Below are 17,652 nucleotides of genomic sequence, written 5' to 3' on the forward strand. Positions count from 1 at the left end.
CAACTCGTTTCTTACCCCCGCCCGAAAAAAAAAAAAAATTAAGCCCTTATAAAAAAAAAAATTAAACCATCATCAAGAAAAAAAAAAAAAAAAGAAAAAAGAAAGAAAAAAAAAAAAAGCCAGAAAACGAAAACCAGCGATTGGGCCCCGGCAGAGCAGCCCCGGTGAGCGAGGATGGGTGCGCCGGGGCCGGCTGCCGCCGGCGGGGCTCGGTGGCTCCCGGGGCTTGGCGGGGTGATGCCGCGGGGCTGCGGGCACAGACCCCCGGCTCTGCCGCGGCCGCCGCCGCTCCCGCCTCGCAGAATTCACCAGTTTCAAGCGGATCGTCCTCGAAATTCGGGCACTTTGAAAAACCGCCGAAATGTATAAATGCCCAACTGGGGTGGGGTGGGGGGGCATATTGCTAGTAATAATTAAAAAAAAATAAAGGAAAAAGAGGAAAAATCCAGGCTTCTCCCCCAGCCCCTCCTCACCGACCGGCTCCCACGAAGTTGGGAACAAATCCCCCCTCTCCAGGCAGGGAAAATCCCGGCCCGCTGCCGGCGCTTCCCCCGCCGGTGCCGGCGGCCGCGGCCGCTCCGCGGCGGGGCCGGGCAGGTCCCCCCGGGGGCGGGCTGGGGCCGGGCGAGCGGCGGACCCCCGGCCGCCCGAGCCGCCCTCCGGCCCGCGGGGCTCCGAGTTTCCACGGGGCGCGGAAAGTGCGTCCGGCGGGGGCGGAGCGGGCGGCCCCCGCGGCTCGGCGGGGCACAGCGGCGGGCTCCGGTGCACCTGCCGCCGGCCCCGAGCCGCGCCGAGCCGCCCCGGCGCTGCCCCGCGTCCTCCACGCCGTATCCACCCGGGAGGGTCCCAAATCCGCCCGGGAGGGATGCGCACACCGGGGCTCTGCGGGCTGCGCCGGGGCCGGGCAGGGCTTTTAGTTGAACGGCACAACAATAAATGTGTTGCAGAGCCGGCGAGAAAAGAATGGGGATGACCTTCAATTGGTACTGGATTTGAATAACACCACGGGGTGATAAATGCCCATTGTGTTTTAGGAGTAATGAATCTCCACTGTCTCTATAGCACAGAAACAGCAGCTGCAACCTGGAGCCAGCCATCTCTTAAAGACACAGCTCCCAAACCCCAGCCCCCGGCCCGGCTCGGCTCGGCACGGCACGGCCCGGAGCCCCCGCACCCGCCCGGGCCCGGCGCTCGGGCCCCGGGGTGCGCCCTGCCGCGGGGTCCCGGCGCCCGGCCCCGGGGACGGCCGGGGTGAGCCCCTCTCGGGGGTACGGGGGTCCCCCCTAAGCCGCCGTGCAGGGCTGGGGCTGGGGTCGCCTCCCGCCCCTTCGGTTCCCCTCGAGGACCCCTCGCCCCGGTCCTGCTGCCACGGGAGTGGCACTGCCCGGGTCCCCAGTGGGGTACGGGGTCACCTGCACCCTACCCCGGCCCCCCACGGCAGGGAAAGTGCCGGGGATAAATAATTCTCATTGTTTTCCCCTAATGAATATTACCGACTTGCCAGGCCGGCAGCTGTGGGCTCTGGCCGGGGGAGCGGGGGCATCGCCTGCCTCTCCCCGCCCGGGGACCCCCCCAGCCCAGGCCCACCGGGGGTCCCCGTAACCGCGGGGAAGAGCGTGGGGCCGGCTCCCGCCTGCACCCTGCCATGCCCTGGGTGCCACTGGGGTCTCTGGGCAGAACCGGGAGAGGGGGGATGCTGGAGGGGCGTGCAGGGGCTGGGGGGATTCACCGGAGGGGACTGTACTTGCCCCTCCTCACCTCCTCCCCGTGTCCTTGCCCAGGGTCTGCCCGCTTGGGGAGAGGTGATCATCACCAAGAGAGCATCAGCTGATGTGGGGAGAGAAGCCCCCACAGCCCCCAGGATGCTTGGAGCAGCCCAGCCCCACGAGGCTGTGGGGTGACCCCAGTCCCTGTCCCCTGCCCCCAGCAATGTCCCCTGCCTGCGGTGGGGCCAGGTCTGGGCCAGGGGACAGCCCAGGGACAGTGCCAGGCCTGAGCCCTGAGCAGGGACCCGGGGTCAGGGATCTGCAGCTGGGGGCTGCGCTCCCGCAGTCACGTTCTCAGCCCTGGGAGATTTTGCCCACCCTGCAGAGGTGTGAGGGTGTCCCAGGGCCTGGGGACAGCCACGTGCCCACAGCCTCTGACACATGCCACAGCGGGGGCCAGGGGGATGCCCAGCTCCTGCCATGGCCCCCGCAAGGGGCTCCCTGCGCACCCACCCCTCCCTGCCAGCGCTGTTAGCAATGAACCTGCTTCCTAGAAGGATGAAAATCAAAAGAAAGGTGGCATTAAAGAAACGCAGCAGCAGCAGCAGCAGCTGAAGGCCCCTGCCTGGGTCATCACCATGGCCCAGGACCAGGCAGCTCTCCGGGTGGCGGGAGCCCTTGCAGGGCAGCCCCTGCCGCTGCCTCTGCTGCTGCCCCAGGCCGCTGCCCCTACAACTGCCCCTATCGCTGCCCCTACAACTGCCCCTATCGCTGCCCCCAATGCTGCCCCTATCACTGCCCCTATCGCTGCCCCTACAACTGCCCCTATCGCTGCCCCTATCGCTGCCCCTATCGCTGCCCCTGTCGCTGCCCCTACTGCTGCCCCTATCGCTGCCCCTACTGCTGCCCGCACCGCTGCCCCTATCGCTGCCCCTACCGCTGCCCCTATCGCTGCCCCTATTGCTGCCCCTATCGCTGCCCCTATCGCTGCCCCTACCGCTGCCCCTATCGCTGCCCCTATTGCTGCCCCTATCGCTGCCCCTATTGCTGCCCCTATCGCTGCCCCTATCGCTGCCCCTACTGCTGCCCCTTTCGCTGCCCCTACCGCTGCCCCTACCGCTGCCCCCACCGCTGCCCCCACCGCTGCCCCTACCGCTGCCCCTACCGCTGCCCCTATCGCTGCCCCTATCGCTGCCCCTACCGCTGCCCCCACCGCTGCCCCCACCGCTGCCCCTACTGCTGCCCCTACCGCTGCCCCTATCGCTGCCCCTACCGCTGCCCCTACTGCTGCCCCTATCGCTGCCCCTATCGCTGCCCCTATCGCTGCCCCTATCGCTGCCCCTATTGCTGCCCCTATCGCTGCCCCTATCGCTGCCCCTACTGCTGCCCACACCTCCCTGGCATTGTTTTAGCCCCGGACCTGCCGGCCTTTTAACTCGCTGTAATTCCTAATGCTCCCTTGACCACCTTTTTTTTTTTTTGAAGTCTCTTTCCCAAATCTCAGCCGAGTTAATGAAGTTATGTGATCCTATAAATGTTAATTGTCTAAACTTCTTCTCTCTCTCTCTCTCTTTTTTTTTTTCTTTTTTTTTTTTTTTTTATCTCTCTCCTCCTTGCTGCTTTCTGCTCCACTTGTAATAAAGAAAATATCTTGGCTGGTCTTACCCAGTTGCTTGGCAACCTCAATAGAAAAAAAGAGAACAGAATGTAACCAATCCCGAGACAACCGAAAGATTTTGGTGACATGTGACCTCTCCGAAAAGGGCAGCCTTAAACTGTCCCTTCTGTCCTTTGCTCCTGACCATTAGGGTCTCTCGCCCTCCCCCCTCCCCCCCCCCCCTGCTCCTTACACCAATAAATATGGATTAGTGAAATACTTTTTCCCACACTGATGAAAAGCCGGGATTGATCTTTCCACCTCCTTTATGTACCAACCTGACAAGTTTCTAAACAAAATTAAGAGGGAAGAGGCGAAAGGAGCCATCCTGGGCTGGGCGGCTGGGGCCGGATCCTGCCCTGCCACGGGGATGGGGGGTCCCTGACGGGGCGCTGGCGCCGACTGTGCCGGGCTGTGGTCTGCTCAGCCTGCTTGCTGCGTGCCAGGGAGCCCCTCGCACAGCACCAGGGCATTAGGCACTCAAATGTAGTTTTTCTGACACAAAAAGGGGAAAAAATAAATCCCGGGCCCAGCTCTGCACTCCCTCAGCAGGCGCCTGCGTGTCCTGGGGGGACCTGGCCTTGTCACGGAGCCCAGCGCTCGCGGCCGGCTGGGGAATTCGTCTGCAAATTACATTTCATCCTGGAAAAACCCCCACAACATGATGTCATTGGCTTCCTGCTGCACCCTGCCAGCCCCCCTCCACCTGCCACCGGCCTCCGCTCGGCCAGCATCGGCGTGGCCACGAGTCCCGGCATGGTGGTCAGCCCCGGTGCGGCGGTCAGCCCTGGCACAGCCGTGAGCCCCGGCACGACGGTCAGCCCCGGCACGGCGGTCAGCCCCGACACAGCAGTCAGCCTCAGCAGGGCGGTCAGCCCCGGCACGGCGGTCAGCCCCAGCAGGGCGGTCAGCCCCGGCACGGCGGTCAGCCCCGGCACGGCGGTCAGCCCCAGCAGGGCGGTCAGCCCCGGCACGGCGGTCAGCCCGGGCACAGCAGTCAGCCTCAGCACGACGGTCAGTGATCAGGCTCCCGCCCTCCCGCCGGCCCCCCGGCTCTCGGCTTTCCCAGGCTCCCAGCGCGGTGAATGCCTCTTTCACCAGCAGTTCCCCTCTTCCCAAAAAAGCATCACCTTGCCAGCTCCCTTCCTCCCACCAGCTGCCAGGAAAAAAAAAATTAGGGCAAGGAGAGGGAGCGAGAGAAAAGCCAATGAACTTGTTTCCAGCTTTTCCTTTGGATCAACCATCCAGCACCGGGAGAAAAATATTTCTCCTGTAAAAATATCCCCTCTCTGTGCAGGCTCTGAGCCCTTCGGCACCAGGAAGCCAGCCGGAGACACAGGCTCAGCGGCGGCAGAGGACACTGTAAGTTGGGCATCTGCTTAAGCAGTTTCTTGGCTTTTTGGGGGGGCTTGCTACTGTTTGGGGCTGAGCCCCCCCAGGGATGGAGGAGGAGGGTCAGAGCAGGGGAGAGTTGGGAAAAGGGGGGTTGGGGGGGTGCCGGCTGTGGGATGGGGACAGGGTGGGCACCGTGTGGTGCCCGTGCTGGCGGTGGCGTGTGGTGCTGGGCACTGGCAGCCCCGGGGTGCACAAAGCCCCTTTGACCAGCTCACAGAGGAGCTGCTCATCCCTCAGCCCTGGGACTGGCCCTGGGAGAGGACAGCGGGACCCTGGCCCTGGGCACCCAGGGAAGGCCGACAGGGAGGGGGGGCTGGGGGGCTGGGGCTGCACATCCACCTGCATGGGCCCTCCCTGGGGTCCCAGCGCTGACCCATGGGGTCCCCACAGCCCCTGTGCTGGGCTAGTCCCTGGCCAGCCACCCTGGCGTGGGGTGCTGTGGGGAGCTGGGGGTGCCCCAGCTGTCCCTTGTGGGAATGGAGGACTCGCTCCCTCCCGCCATGGGAGATGGTGACACCCGTGAAGCCACCAGACCCTGGTCCCCAGGGTGGCTGCAGGGATGGCTGTGGTAGGGGCTGGGATGGCCAGCCTGGTGGGACCCAAGAGGACCTGGTGGGACCTGGTAGCAGCCGGTGGCACCCGGTGGGCCCTGGCTACCCTGCTGCCGAGGCCGGCTGGCCAGGCACAATACCACGGCCCCACTCCTGAGCCGCCGCCGAAGCCCCTTTCCCAGCGTAGAGTGCCTTTGTCTCGCCTTTGTGATGGAAAGAGCCCCCCCTCCTAAATCACGGCCCTGACACCCCCATTGTCTCCTTCCCAGGGAGGTTTGAAACTCCCCCCCCCCCCCTCCCCGAGGTCAGGAATGTGGCCGGTTTCTATTGGGACGGAGGAGCAGGGCTGGGTGGGGGGCTGCAGGGTCACGCCGGCTCGGCGGGTCAACTCGAAAACAAAACCTTTTGAAATACCTACTCTCCATCACTGCCAACATTGTCCCCTGCCAGCGGGGGCCTGGCACAGCCCCTCGACGCCTCCAGCCCGGCCGCTGCCCACCCCAGCGGTCAGCATCTGGGGGGGGACAGAAGGGTATTGTGCCGAAGGGGACAGCTTTGTTGTCGGTCACAGCTGTCCCGGTTTGGGACGGGGACCGACTGTCAGCCCTGCTGGGGGGGGGAGAGGAGGGAGGGGGTGGGAGCACACGGGTCAGCATGTTGGGGGGGACCCATCCCATCAGGGTACTGCTCTGTTGCCATCCCTCCGCGAGGGTGCAGTGAGGGGATAGGGAGCAGCTTCCTATCGCCCCCAGAGTGAAGCCCTGGCAGGGTGCGCGGCATTTCCCTGCCCCATGGGGCTGGGACAGTTTGGGGTCACCCTTCTACCTCAGTTTCCCCTCGCTGAGGGAGGCGTCCCTCTGCCCACTCCCAGGGCTGATGGGTGCTGGGTCCCCTTTGCCACCCACAGCCAGGATGCTGGCTCTGGGCACCCCTGGCTCTGATGCCAACAGGTGTGATCCAACCTGGGGAGAAAAGGGACCGTTCTGAGGCTGAGCCAGCTACGCCAGCCAGGGGGGTCAGGATTTGGCCGCTGCAGGGCTCGAACATGTCCCTGGCTCCCTGCGCCCAGCGGGGCATCAAGAGGGACCCCTGGGGAGGCTTCTCCTTCCCCGATGTTCACAGCCCACCGGGAACACCCCAGGCTGTCTCTCGACGGGCTGAGGTGCAGGAGAGATGCAGCCCAGTGGGTGCTGGGACCGGAGACGTGTGTCTGCCCCATTTACGGTGGCACTGATTCCCCACTGGCTGAGATGGGGATGCTGCTCCCTCCAGCCTCCAGCTCCCCTGGCAAAGCATCTATTGGGTAGGCCAAAACCCCCTTGGGTGGCCAGGATCTCCCCCAGGATGGCCAAAATCCCCCCAAGATGGCCAAAATCTCCTTGGATTTTTCTGGGTGGGAAGATCTGTAGATTTTGCATGCTGCGGAAGCAGCCTGCCAAGGGGGAAAGCAGAGTGGTGCCCGTGGATGCGATGGATTTAGCAGAGACCTGGAAGGAAAACCCAGCTGGGAGGGGAGTGCTGGCCTCCTGAGCTACCCAACAGCTGGAGGGTGGTGAAAACAGCTGGAACAGCTGGAATGCTCAGGTTGAGGGGCTTGAAGAGCAGGGAGCATGGTGGGGTCACAGACACTCCCTCGGGTCCAGGATCCCCACTGGCTGGGCAGATGCTGGGGGGCTGTACAGGCTCTGTGCCTCAGTTTCCCCACCTGTGAACTGGGCCATGGTTGTGAGCTGGATGAGTTGGGGCAGCGGTCTGGAGGGGTCAGTGTAACTCCGGCAGCATCATGGCATGGGAATGGGGACCCCTGGGGGCACCCAGGGGCACCATGGACCTTGGCAGCCAGCTGGGCCCCTGGGATGCTTTTTCTTGTGAAATAAGTTCAATAAAACCTGTTCATGGCCAGGGGACTTGCACCGACCCCCCGGCCATGCACATACCCACAGAATCTCTGTGTTTCTACACACACACATATACATCTTTATATATTTGGGTTTTGCAACCAAACTTGAGACTTTTAAAGCAGAAAAATGTGACATTTGAGGAACTCGGAGCTTTTCAAAGGCTTTGCTGAAAATCTCAGAAAATTCCAAGGAAGGGGTGGAGAGAGGTGAGGGGTGGCCAAAAATCTCAGCCTTGGGTCCAAAAGCAACTTCTTCCTGTCGAAAAAGAAAATATACTGTCGGAAATGTGCAGTGCCTCTTTTCTGGGCAGATGCTTCCAGGCCTGACGCTGGCTCTGTGTTACAGGTATCGCCATGGGTGCGCGGAGCCATTGGGACACCCTGGGCCCTGTGGGGACCTGCCACCTCCCTGCCAGTCCTGCTCCTGGGGTGCGGGGACCGTCACAGCCCTGTGCTAGCAGAGTGGTGGAGATGGAGATGCTGAGCTGCAGCGCAGAGCTGGGTGGTCGTCACCCTGAGGACATGCAGTGGGTGCCCTGGCAGGTAACCACCATTTCCCCCTTCTCCACAGGTTCACTTGGGGGGGGGTCTTCCATTGCATGGGCAAAGCCACTTGCAAGGTGTTGCCGAGCCCCCAGCGGCCTCCAAGGGTCTGCCACGAGCCCCGTGGCAGCCGGGCTGCGGGGGGAAGGCAGGCTGCAGACCTGGCTGCAGGGACAGGGATAATCCTGACCCCAGCCGAGCCTGCGAGGGCAGGCGCAGGACGCTTCATCCCTCGGCCACTCCTGGCCCACCCGTGTGCTGCACATTGCATCGGCCCATGCCTCAGTTTCCCCATGTCAGGGCGCAGTGACAGCACCCCCTTCTTCCGCCCACCGCAGGGGTGGTGGGGCTGTGGACAGAGTGGTCTTTCCCTCTCCAGTCCCCAAGCCGACGGCTGGGGCGTTGGTGTGTGCGGTGCCAGGGCAGCAGGGCCGTGGCTGTGCACCAGTGGCGGAACCGCACCAGGCCAGGGATGCTGCATCCTTGGGGCAGGGCACAACAGGGCTGAGAACACAGTGGGATTTCCTGGGAAAAAACTCCAGGCAACGATGAGGTGTTGCTCTTGCTCACCGAGCAGCATCCCAGGGCTGGCCCCAGCCCAGACCAGGGCATGTCCAGGCTTGGGAGCCCCTGACCCCAGTGTGGTGCAGGGCATCAGGGCTCCGTGGGCTTCATCCCAGTCTGCAGGCTGGGAGCCACCCTGCTTGGCCTCCTGGGATCCAGGCCTCCCAGAATCCTGTTATATCCAGCACTGCAATCCCTCTCTGCCCTTCCCAGGTGCTGAAGGCAGGGGAGGGCTGGCTGTGACCCCCAGGAGAGGACACAGGGATGAAGGGATGTGGGGACATAAGAGATGCAGGGATGTACAGGGGAAGGCATGTAGGGACAAGGGGATGCAGGGATGCAGGGACAAGGGGATGCAGGGATATAGGGGCAAAGGGATGCAGGGATGAAGAAGGGAAAGGATGCAAGAACGCAGTGATGGAGGAATGTGGGGATGCAGGGATATAGGGGTGAAGGGATGCAGGATGTGGGGTTGGAGGGATGTAAGGGTGAAGGGATACAGGGATGAAGAAGGGAAGGGATGCAGGGATGCAGCAATGGAGGGATGTGGGGATGCAGGGATGTAGGGGTGAAGGGATGCAGAGATGAGGAAGGGTGGGGATGGAAGGATGTAGGGACACGGGGATCAGATCCAGCTCTGGTGGACCCTGCAGCCCCTGACTCCCCACCGAGTGCCGGTACCCGGCTGCCCCCGGCCGTGCCGCGCCGTGCTGCGCCGCGGGGCCTGGAGGTGGCAGCAGCGGCCGAGCGCGGGGCCGGGCGGCGGGGGGGCGGTGCAGCCGGGTGCGTGTCCCCGCGGGGCCGGGCCGGCCGTGGGCTCCGCGGGCATCCCCGCTGCCCTGCCTTCGCCCCCGCCCCTGTTCGGGCCGCGGGGCCGCGCCCGGGGGCTGCTGCGGGGGGAGAGGGGCTGCCCCCGGCCAGCTCTCCCGGGGTGAGTGTGGGCACACAGGCGGGCGCGGTCTGGACACGGGTTAGGGGTCCGGCTGTGCTCGGCTTCTGGGGTCGCCCCCCGCCCCGCTGCTCCTCTGCATCGCCGGGGACCCCCGCTGCCCCCCTGGCCCCCCACTCTCTCCGTTGCTTCTTCCAGGTGCCGCTGGAGCGTTCGCCCCCCGACCCCCCCCCCCCCGCCGCAGCCCTCCCGGGGGCCCCTGGCAGCGGGTGCAACCGGCTGGAGCGCCCACCCGGCCAGGCCCCTGCCCTGCTACGGGTGGGTGCGGGTTGGCCCACGCATGGCACCGGCCACTCACTTGGGCTGCGGGGCCACCGCGGCAGGGGGTGCGCGGCACGGGGGGTGGGGGGCTGCAGCTGCTGCTCCACAGGAGGCGGCCCTCTCCCAGCTTGCTGCGGAGCCGGAGGCCGCGTTCACGGGGCGGGTGGTTAACGGGTGGCTTTGGCCAAATGGCCCAAAGGCCTCGGGGCTGCCGGTGGCCCCCACACGTTGCAGGCAGGCTTGAGGGGCCGCAGGTGGCCAGCCATGGCGGGCAGCCTGGGTGAGACATGACTTGGTGGGGTGGGCTCCCTTGGCACGTGATGGGGGAGAGCCACCCAGCCACGACTCACTCAGGACACAAGGGCCCCCTGGCCACCAGCCCGCCTGGCCAGGAGCCTCCCACGGCCATGATCACCCCTGGCTACCGCCCCCCCAGCCACGAGCCCCCCCATCCGCTTGCCCATCACCCAGCCACGCGGTGCTGGGCGCCCGCAGGACCCGACCCCGAGCTTGGCAGGGGGCACACGGGGATGCCCAGGAGCATCCTCGGGGAGGGGGTACCGGGGGTGCCCCCGCGGCCTCTCACCCCCAGCCGTGGGCTGCGGGGGCTGTTTCCCGGTATCGGGTTTATTTAAAGAAACCCAACACCCACACCGACCCCCCCGCCCCCGGGGCTCACGGCGGGGCCGGGCCGGGGGCGGGGGCGGGGGTGCGCTGAGCGCGGCGGGTCTCAGCCCGCCCCTTCCCCGCCCGCCGCCGCCGCCATGGGCGCCGCGGGGCCGCTCTGCGCCCTGCTCCTGCTGCTGGGCACCGGCACCGGCACCGGGCCCGGGCCGGTCCCCCCCCGGGTGGTGCTCGCCCTCCTGGCCCGTAACGCGCAGCACTCGCTGCCGCACTGCCTGGGAGCCCTGGAGCGCATGGACTATCCCGCGGGGAGCATCGCCCTGTGGTGAGGGACGGGGACCCTGGGGGGAGCCGGGACCCCGGGGTGCGGGGGCGGCAGGAAGCCGGCGGGCGGAGGGGGCTGTGGGGGAGGGGGGACCCCCGGGGTGAGCCGGGATGCTGGGGTCGCAGGGACGCTGGGGGTAGCGGTGAGCCCCGGGGGAGTGGGGATGCTGGGGGGGGGAAGAGGGGTCCTGGGGGATAGGTGGGACAGGGGGGGAATGGGAAGCCGGGGGTGGTGGGGACCCAAAGGGCAACGGCGAGAGGGGAACGGGGGAGCTGGGGAGAGTTGGGGGAGCTCGAAGGGATCTTGAAATAACAGGGCCCTGGGTGGAGGCAGCAGAGATCTGAGGGGATGGTGGCTTGGGGGGGAGTGGGGACCCGGGGGGACAGGGACCCTGGTGGTAACACCCCCCCACGCCCCAAAGGGTGAGGGGTGGCTCTGCCCCGGGTGCAAGACCCAGCAGGGACCCGGGAGGGGCTGGGTGCTGCGACACGGTGAGGGGACAGGACCCCCACCTTCCCCCCCCCCGAAGCTGCGGGGCTGGCAAGGGAGGGGAGCCCTGGGCTCAGGGGGATTCTGCGTCGCCAGGGGCAGGCGCTGCCTTCCCCCTCCCTGCAGGGCTCGGCCCCAGCCCCTCCTTCCCCAAAGACACCCCCAAACCGCCTTTTGTCATGCTGGGGGGGGCAGCTGGGAGAGGACCCCCATTCCTTCTCGTTCACACTCCGCCGCTGTCTCTCGCCTGAGCTTGTTGGAAACTTTTCTGCAGCTGCTTTTGCGGGGGACCGAGGTGGGGGCTGGCAGGGGAGTCCTGGCAGGGGTAGCTGGGCTGGGGCAAGGGGCGGCTGCCAGCAGCAGAGGAGCAGGGGTCCTCCCTTGGCCTGCTGCAGCCCCTGGGAGCCCCCAGCTGCAGGGCCCTGCGGGGTGTTTCAAGAGCTGCCTGCGGAGCTGGGAGCCGTGGGGGGCACAGGTCCTGCCTTGTCCCCTGCATCCCGGAGGGTCCTGGGGGGAAGCTCAGGGCTCTGATGTGTAGAGTGTGGGGACTGGGGAGTTGCCCGAGTGCAATGTGGGGCTCAGCCCTGTCTGTGCTGGGGTGCCCAACAAACGCTGTTGTGAGGTGGGGTGGAAAAGCTGGGGACGGTGGCCGTGCATGGCAAAGGAACGTTTTGGAGGAGGATTTTAGCTGCTTATCAGGGCCTTTCCTCTGGCTGCTGGAGCTGTGGGGTGCCACGGGGTGTGTGGGGTGCCGCGGGGTGTGTGGGGTGCTGTGATGTGCATGGGCAAGGGGATGGTGGGCAGCTGCAGGGCTGGGACAGGGACAGCATGGCCAGGGCTGCTGCCAGGCTGCAGGGACACGGCAGGATTGCTGTGGGACAGCCTGGCCGGCCGTGGCACCGGGAAAGAAATTACCCATTCGCGTTCCCCCTCCTGCCAGTGCAGCCTCGGTTCCTTCAAATTACATGTTGTGCTCCCAAGCGAGTCTGTCGCTGGCTCAGCCTCTTGGCCCTGGGATTGTTTCTAGTGTGGGGAGGGGGCTGCGGCTGTCCCCTGGGGGGACCCCAAGGGCTGACGTCTTCTCACCCCAGGTGTGCGACTGACCACAACTCGGACAACACCACAGCGATGCTGCGGGAGTGGCTGGGGGCAGTGGGGAAGGACTATCACTCAGTGGCCTGGAAGGTGCAGGAGGAGCCCAGGTGAGGCTGGGGGAGTGCGGGGGTGGGCAGCAGGCACGGGCTGCCAGGGGCTCCTGAAGCAGCACCCTGCTCTGCTCCCTGTCCCTGTCTGGGGACACTGCCAGGAGCCGCATGGAGACAGAGCTGGGCTGACTCAGCCTGCCGGCATGCAGCAGCATGCACCGAGTTTGTGCGTTCCCAGCGAGCGGGGTTAACCCCTGCCTCCCCCCTGCCCAGCTCCTACCCCGACGAGCTCGGGCCCAAGCACTGGAGCGACAAACGCTACGAAAACCTGATGAGGCTGAAGCAGGAGGCTCTCACCTACGCCCGGGAGCAGCAGGCGGACTACATCCTGGTAAGGGACACGGGCACTGCTGGGGAGGGGGCTGAGGCAGGTGTCCTCACACCTCCAGGACCTGTGCTGTCCCCGCAGTTTGTGGACACTGACAGCATCCTGACCAACAACCAGACCCTCAAGTTTCTCATGGCGCAGAACAAGTCGGTTGTGGCCCCGATGCTGGACTCACAGACCTTCTACTCCAACTTCTGGTGTGGCATCACACCCCAGGTACGTCCCAGGGCAGGGGATCCCCCCGCCCCGCGGCAGAGGAGTCCCCCACTGTAGAGGCTTCATGCCAGTGTGCCACAGGGCTACTACCGCCGGACGGCTGACTACTTCCCCACCAAGAACCGGCAGCGGACGGGCTGCTTCTCCGTCCCCATGGTCTATGCCACCTTCCTGATCGACCTGCGGAAGGAAGAGACTTTGCAGTTGGCTTTCTACCCGCCCCATCCCAACTACACCTGGGCCTTCGATGATATCATTGTCTTTGCCTACTCCTGCCAGGCAGCCGGTGAGTGCTGAGGGGGTGGGGGGAGGTTTGGGGGGGCTGCAGTGCTCACCCGTCCCACCCGGCAGGTGTGGAGGTCCATGTGTGCAACCAGCAGCGCTTTGGCTACATCAATGTCCCCGTGAAGGCCCACCAGACGCTGGAGGATGAACACGCCAACTTTGTGCATCTCACGTTGGAGGCCATGGGTGAGTGCCTGTGGGTGCTGGGGTCCTGGAGGTGTCTCCTGCCCCAGCGGTGAAGGGACCTGGTGCTGGTCCCCGGGGCGGGGCTGTCAGCCCTGGTTCCTGACCGCAGGGGTGTGGGCTTCACTGACCGGGTGTCCCCTCTCTCTGCAGTGGATGGCCCCCCCATGCAGCGCTCCAGGCACGTTTCCTTCCTCCCCAAGCCACTCACAAAAATGGGCTTTGATGAAGTAAGTGCCAAGTGGACCCCCCCACATCCCCCTGTCCATCCCTCTATCTGCATCCATCTATGGCAAAACCTGCCGCAGGCATTGGCCAAGCCCCCTTCCCCCATCCTGCAGTGGCCGGGCAGGCTGTGTCCCCACCCTGCGACAACATGCCCCCTTGGAGGGGCTCTCCCCTTCCTCTTCAGATCTTCCTCATCAACCTGGTGCGGAGGCCGGACCGGCGCCGGCGGATGCTGGAGTCCCTGCAGGAGCTGGAGATTGCCCCGCGGGTGATGGATGCCGTGGATGGGAGGTGACCATGGGGGAACACATCTCTACTTTGCCAGCATCCTGCCGTCACCCTGGGGAGGTGACGGGGTCAGGGGACACACACCTCGCCAATGCTGTCCCTTGCCTTGCAGCACCCTCAACAGCAGTGACATCAAGGTCTTGGGGGTGGACCTGCTCCCCGGGTACTATGACCCCTTCTCTGGCCGCACGCTCACTAAGGGCGAGGTCGGCTGCTTCCTCAGCCACTACAACATCTGGAAGGAGGTATGGGGCTGCGGGACCACCTGCATGGGGCTGGGACCCCGTGAGCATCACCAGGTCTCTGGAGGATGTGGGGAAAGGGGTGTCTTGTCAGGGTGAGTGGACCCGTATGGCCCAGCATGGTGCTGGAATGGGTTTGCACCTCTTCCCCCTCCCCACAGATCGTTTCTCGGAGGCTGGAGCAGTCAGTGGTCTTCGAGGATGATGTGCGCTTCGAGGCCGCCTTCCCGGCACGGCTGAGGCAGCTGATGGAGGAGCTGGAGGGAGCGCAGCAGGACTGGGACCTCATGTAGGTGCTGGGGCTTGGGGGGACGTGGGGTGGGAGTCCCTGGGGGTGGCTCTCATGGCTCGCTGCCCTCCCTGCAGCTACCTGGGGAGGAAGCAGGTGAACGCAGAGGATGAGGCACCTGTGGAGGGCGTGCGAAACCTGGTGGTGGCCGGGTACTCATACTGGACGCTGGCCTACGCCATCTCCCACCGTGGGGCGCAGAAGCTGCTGGCTGCTGAGCCCCTCTCCAAAATGCTGCCGGTGGACGAGTTCCTGCCCATCATGTATGACAAGCACCCCAAGTAAGGAGCGAGTGGTGCAGGAGGGGCGCTTGTGGAGCGGCATGGCTGTGCCGGTGAGGGAGCATGTGTTTCTTCTCTGCTGTCACCATCCCACCCGGCTCCCCCCTGCCAGTGTTACTCATGCTGGAAGAAAACATCTGTAGCATGAGCTCATTCCACCGCAGCCGCTGCCTGGCTGCCGGCCGCTGGAAAATGGCCCTTTGCCAGTGCTGGGTGGGGGGATGGTGGTGAGGATGGAACTGGGGCTTGATGCTGGCCCCACGCACGAGTCTTGGCCCCTTGGCAAGGGGGGAGCAACCCCCTGTACCCTGGCGCTGGGGGTCTATGTGGTCCTCTGCCCCTGGTTGTGGGTCTTAGCCCCATCTTGGGGCACCTCTGTGCTGCTCTTCCCAGGTGGGGGTCAGCAGCAAGGTTGAGTCTGGGGAGGGGGAGGCGATTTAGGGAGTGTGTGAGTGCTGGCAGCAGAGTGTCCTGGGGGAGGAGGGGGTAGGAAAGCCAGTGAGGAGAACGGCGAAATGGAGGGATTAGGCATGTAAAAGGGAGGCTGGAGGTGGATGGAGGGGTGGGTTAGTGCTCTGGATGTGAACCAGGAGCAGCTGGGAGTCCCATGCTTGCCCGGATAACCCAGACAGCCTGGCCTGGGGCCAGCCAGGGCCGGGCCAGTGAGGTGCTGTGCCAGAGACCCCCTCTGCTCCAGGGCCGGCCCCGTGCCACCGAGGCTGGTGGGGAGAGGTGGGTCCCATCCCCTCTGCAGTCCCTCCGTGGTCCCTCCCCAGCCAGGCTCTGCAGGCAGCAGCAGTACAAGGCAGACCCCCAGCTTGGCTGCCTTCCCTGGACCCCCTCCCCGGTACCCCATGTCCCTCCCCATCACCTGCCCTGCACAGTGCCTTCCCCAGGTGATCAGTACAGTTTTTCCAGCCTTTTTTTCTCCACTGGACCATGCTCTGTAAGCCAGTCTCTCCTCTCGGGTCCCCTCTGCTTTCCCCAGCGAGGATTACAAGCGGCACTTTGCCCCTCGGGACCTGCTGGTGTTTTCAGCTCACCCGCTCCTGGTTTATCCTACCCACTATGCTGGGGACAGCAACTGGCTGAGTGACACCGAGACCTCCACCATCTGGGATGACGATGGCAAGAAGACCGACTGGACTGGCTCACAGAAGACCCTGAGGGACTCACGGGGCAGCGCTGGCCACCTCCGCTCCACCGCCCGTGACGAGCTGTGACGGTGAGCGAGGCTGTGGGACCTGAGCACGTGGTGCTGGGGACAGGGGACAGAGTGGCTGGGAAGCATCTCCCTGCGAGCGCCGTGTTTGGATGTGTCCTGGGTGCCTAGTTCCCTTTTGCCATGTGTCAGCAGCTCTCCCCATCAGACTCAAAGCACTGGGAAACAGAGATGAGGACCTCTCTTCCAGGCGGGGAAAGGGATGTGGGGCTGCAGTGGGCTGGAGGGGACCCAGGGACCAGATCCTGCCGCTCCCCAGCCCCTCAAATGAGGAAGGGACAATGCTCCTTCACCTCCTGAAAAAGTCACCCAGGTTTGGAGAGAGCTGAGGGCATTTCACGGGGGAAAGCTTCACCCCGGTGCTGCTGCTTGCTCCCTGGGCTGTGTCCCTGTGGCGGCTGCAGGCATGCGAGGCAGCGCTGCCACGGTTAACGGGTTAACACCGGGTCAGACTTTCCCTGTCTGAGGTTGCTTATGCTGGCAGCAGAGCCTCTCCTGCGGCCAGGCTGGGGAGGCTGGAAAACAACCCTCCCGCCGCCTCTGCTGCAGGCGTGAACACGTCGTCGCGGCTGCTCCTGCCTGGACAGCTAACGTTTGCATCCTTGCCTCCTAGGGATGAGGGACTGTGACCCCGCTGGGAGCACCGCGGGCCAGTGGCCTGATCTTGTCTGCTCCTGCTTGAGAGCCACAGCTGCCCTGGACAGATCCCCCAGGGTTCTTCGAATTTGCATGTGCCAAATCCACCCAAGGCAGGATTCATCCCAGGGCTCCTGGAGAGCCTGTTCCCTGCCAGGTGGAGGGACTAGGGGAGCGCCGTGCTCTGCCTCTGCTGAGGACATGTCTCCAGGACCAACCTGAGCGATGCCAACTCTGCCGTCTCCCACCGGCTTGGACTTTAGGGAGTGATTTTCAGGCCAGGGGCTGGCTCCTGTGGTGGCACACGTGGCCTCCTGCCACCAACTGGGCTTGTCCCTGGCCTGTGCCACGTCTGGGCTGAAGCCCAGTGAGGATTAAATCAGACTGTGTTTGAGCTGACGTGCCGGGTGCTGGCTCTGCCGGGTGGCATCGCCCCACGTAATGTCCCCAGGGCATACCTTGCTGGGGTTGCCTCAGAGGTGCAGCGGTGAGGGTCTGGCAGTTCCCCCTGCCCAGGATTGCTTTGGGAATGCAAACTGTAATGGGGAAAGGGAGGGAGGAGGGTGGGCTGGGAGTGTGAGACTGGAGCTCTCCCTTGGGATCCAGGCGTGAGAAGGTGGGTGGCATTTCCACGGAGCTCAGCTCCCCCCCGGGGAAAGCTGATGGGAACGATTTCCGTCATTGGTGCTAGGTTTGGCCTTGGGACTGAAAACCCAACACCAGCCTCAGCGTGGAGATGTGCAGCCCAGTCCTGCTGGGCTCCGGTATCTGTCACCTTTGCGGCCAGCTCTGGAGGAGGGTGTTTGCTTTCCAAGAGCCCAGGCTTGTTTGGTGTAAACCTCAGCTCCTCGGCAGAGCAACGTTTGGTTGAAACCTAGAGTTTTCTGGGGTGGAGGAGCAATTTCCTTAAAAACCCTGCAAGTATCCCTGGGCTGGGTGAGCTGGGGTGGTGTGAGCTCCCTGCCAGGTCCCCCTGAGCTGCCACCTCTCTGCACCCCTGCCTGGCAGTGGCCCAGCCCCTGTGGCCCTGGAGCAGGTGCTGGGGTTAGCCCAGGCGGTGGGTGGCTGCCTTCACCCAGGGTTTGAGGGGCTGCACCCCTCTTCTCCCCACAGCTTAATGAAGGTGATGGAGCAGTGGGTGGAAGCCTCAGTAGCTGAGACCCACAGCGGGATGTCCAAGGCCACCAAATGATCCAGGAGAGCTGTAGGTTGAACAGCTATAGCAGGGACCTGAAGGAGAACAACCAGCTCCAGGAGATCACGCAGGACCTGAAGATCTGAGTGG

At 64.6% G+C, this 17,652-nt stretch overlaps 1 protein-coding gene across 1 annotated transcript; it reads left to right on the plus strand.

The window, feature by feature from the left end:
• The first annotated feature begins 10,290 nt into the window (after positions 1-10,290).
• CERCAM (cerebral endothelial cell adhesion molecule) lies at positions 10,291-16,712 on the plus strand. The gene is made up of 13 exons (XM_040606979.1): positions 10,291-10,475; positions 12,056-12,166; positions 12,383-12,500; positions 12,579-12,713; positions 12,795-12,999; positions 13,065-13,184; positions 13,335-13,411; positions 13,594-13,700; positions 13,810-13,942; positions 14,101-14,228; positions 14,306-14,509; positions 15,498-15,734; positions 16,345-16,712. Exons 1-12 carry the CDS (start codon positions 10,291-10,293, stop codon positions 15,730-15,732), a joined length of 1,758 nt encoding a protein of 585 aa, XP_040462913.1. The 3' UTR covers positions 15,733-15,734; positions 16,345-16,712.
• Positions 16,713-17,652: the final 940 nt, after the last annotated feature.

This window comes from Falco naumanni, chromosome 9 (assembly GCF_017639655.2).
Source record: "Falco naumanni isolate bFalNau1 chromosome 9, bFalNau1.pat, whole genome shotgun sequence".
In the NCBI taxonomy this organism is placed as follows: domain Eukaryota; kingdom Metazoa; phylum Chordata; class Aves; order Falconiformes; family Falconidae; genus Falco; species Falco naumanni.

What these genes read in the sequence shown, in the direction of transcription:
- CERCAM (XM_040606979.1), top strand. Translation starts at nt 10,291, where the DNA reads ATGGGCGCCGCGGGGCCGCTCTGCGCCCTGCTCCTGCTGCTGGGCACC. An exon ending in AGCAGGCGGACTACATCCTG is followed by an intron (nt 12,501 to 12,578) that starts GTAAGGGACACG and finishes CTGTCCCCGCAG; the next exon opens with TTTGTGGACACTGACAGCAT. An exon ending in CAGCAGGACTGGGACCTCAT is followed by an intron (nt 14,229 to 14,305) that starts GTAGGTGCTGGG and finishes CCCTCCCTGCAG; the next exon opens with CTACCTGGGGAGGAAGCAGG.